General features: G+C 51.9%; 1 protein-coding gene across 1 annotated transcript in view; it reads right to left on the reverse strand.

Annotated features, from left to right (window-relative positions):
• The window catches only part of LOC108802354 (sodium/potassium-transporting ATPase subunit alpha-1), a 21,762-nt gene that overhangs the window by 10,526 nt on the left and 9,642 nt on the right, over positions 1-1,594 (reverse strand). Inside the window, exons 8-9 of the mRNA XM_018574219.1 lie at positions 376-493; positions 20-288 (exon numbers count right to left, since the gene is read on the reverse strand). Of these exons, the coding sequence (XP_018429721.1) occupies positions 20-288; positions 376-493 (387 nt within the window). The remainder of the gene's footprint in view (positions 1-19; positions 289-375; positions 494-1,594) is intronic.

Raw genomic sequence — 1,594 nt, forward strand, 5'->3', positions numbered from 1 at the left:
CCCTCCATCTTCTACTCACCGTGACAGTGGCCAGCAACCCTTCAGGCACGTTGGCTACAATGATACCGATAAGGAAGATGACGGCCTCCAGCCAGGAGTACTGCAGGATGAGTGAGAGGATGAAGAAGGAGACGCCCAGAAAGACGGCCACACCGGTGATGATATGGATGAAATGCTCGATTTCAACGGCGATGGGGGTGCGGCCACCTTCCAGACCAGAGGCGAGAGTTGCGATACGTCCCATGACAGTGCGGTCGCCGGTGTTGATAACGATACCGCGGGCAGTGCCTGGACAGAGAAGAAAAGGGCTGGTGAGGCAGAGCCGGAAGAGCGCCGGAAGGAATAGTCAAGCCGTACCCGGCAGATTCCACTAACCTTCCACGCAGTTGGTGGAGAAGAAGGCGATGTTACGGGTCTCCAGAGGGTTTTCATTGGTGAAGTCAGGAGATCGGGTCTGGGGTTCGGACTCTCCAGTTAGGGAAGAGTTGTCCACCTGCGGTGAAGACGTTCAGATTGTTGGCAAATGAAAGGAGGTGAGGAGAGAAGGGCGGTCCAAAAAAAAAAAATCACAAGAAATCTCCCCTTTCTACTAACCTTACAACCATGAGCAGAGATGACCCTGAGATCTGCCGGGATCCGGTCTCCTCCTTTTACTTCCACCAGATCTCCCAGCACCACTTCCTGCGCATTAATACTCAACTTCTCACCGCTACGGATCACCAAGGCTTGCTGTGGTAAAAGAAAATGGAGCATGTCAAGGCCAACCAGCTACCCAATGGACAATGTCAAGGCCAACCAGCTACCCAATGGACAATGTCAAGGCCAACCAGCTACCCAATGGACAATGTCAATCAGCTACCCAATGGACAATGTCATGCCAACCAGCTACCCAATGGACAATGCCAACCCAAAGAATCTGTTGATTTACTGGGCTCTGCGCCATGATGTGTCGGTCAGCACCTACCTGGGGCACCATGTTCTTGAAGGACTCCATGATCCTGGAGCTCTTTGCTTCTTGGTAGTAAGAAAAGCAGCCGGTGATGATGACGACGGCCGATAAGACAACACCAAGGTAGAGCTGCGGCAAAAGAACAGAACGATGATTTACAGGTCACATTTTATGGACCCAACACGAGCCACAACATTGATGGCACTTACATTATCATTCTGTGGTTCGTCTTCCATGCCTGCCTGGATGCCGTACGCAAGGAAACACAGGATGGCTCCGATCCACAGCAGCATAGAGAAGCCTCCAAAGAGCTGACGGCAGAACTTCACCCATTCTGGAGTGGTGGGGGGAGGGGTGAGGGCATTTGGACCATCTCTTGCCAAGATCTCGGCTGCCCGGGCAGTGGTATGACCCTAAAAAACAAAGACATTTGTACATGACAATCAAGTCCTGGGACAACAGCGGTCTGCAATGCTTCGGTCGGTGGACATACCCGTGTCATATCTGTGCCATACTTGCGGTGCAATTCCTCCAGGCTCAACTTGTGGTCTTCCTGTGAGGAGAAAAAGGTCAGAAAATTCACCAACTTATACAAGACACAAATAATGCCTGGTGGGACTACAGCCATGCATGGCAGTGCCCACT

Source organism: Nanorana parkeri, unplaced genomic scaffold (genome assembly GCF_000935625.1).
Source record: "Nanorana parkeri isolate BGI_ZX_2015 unplaced genomic scaffold, ASM93562v1 scaffold2821, whole genome shotgun sequence".
In the NCBI taxonomy this organism is placed as follows: Eukaryota; Metazoa; Chordata; class Amphibia; order Anura; family Dicroglossidae; genus Nanorana; species Nanorana parkeri.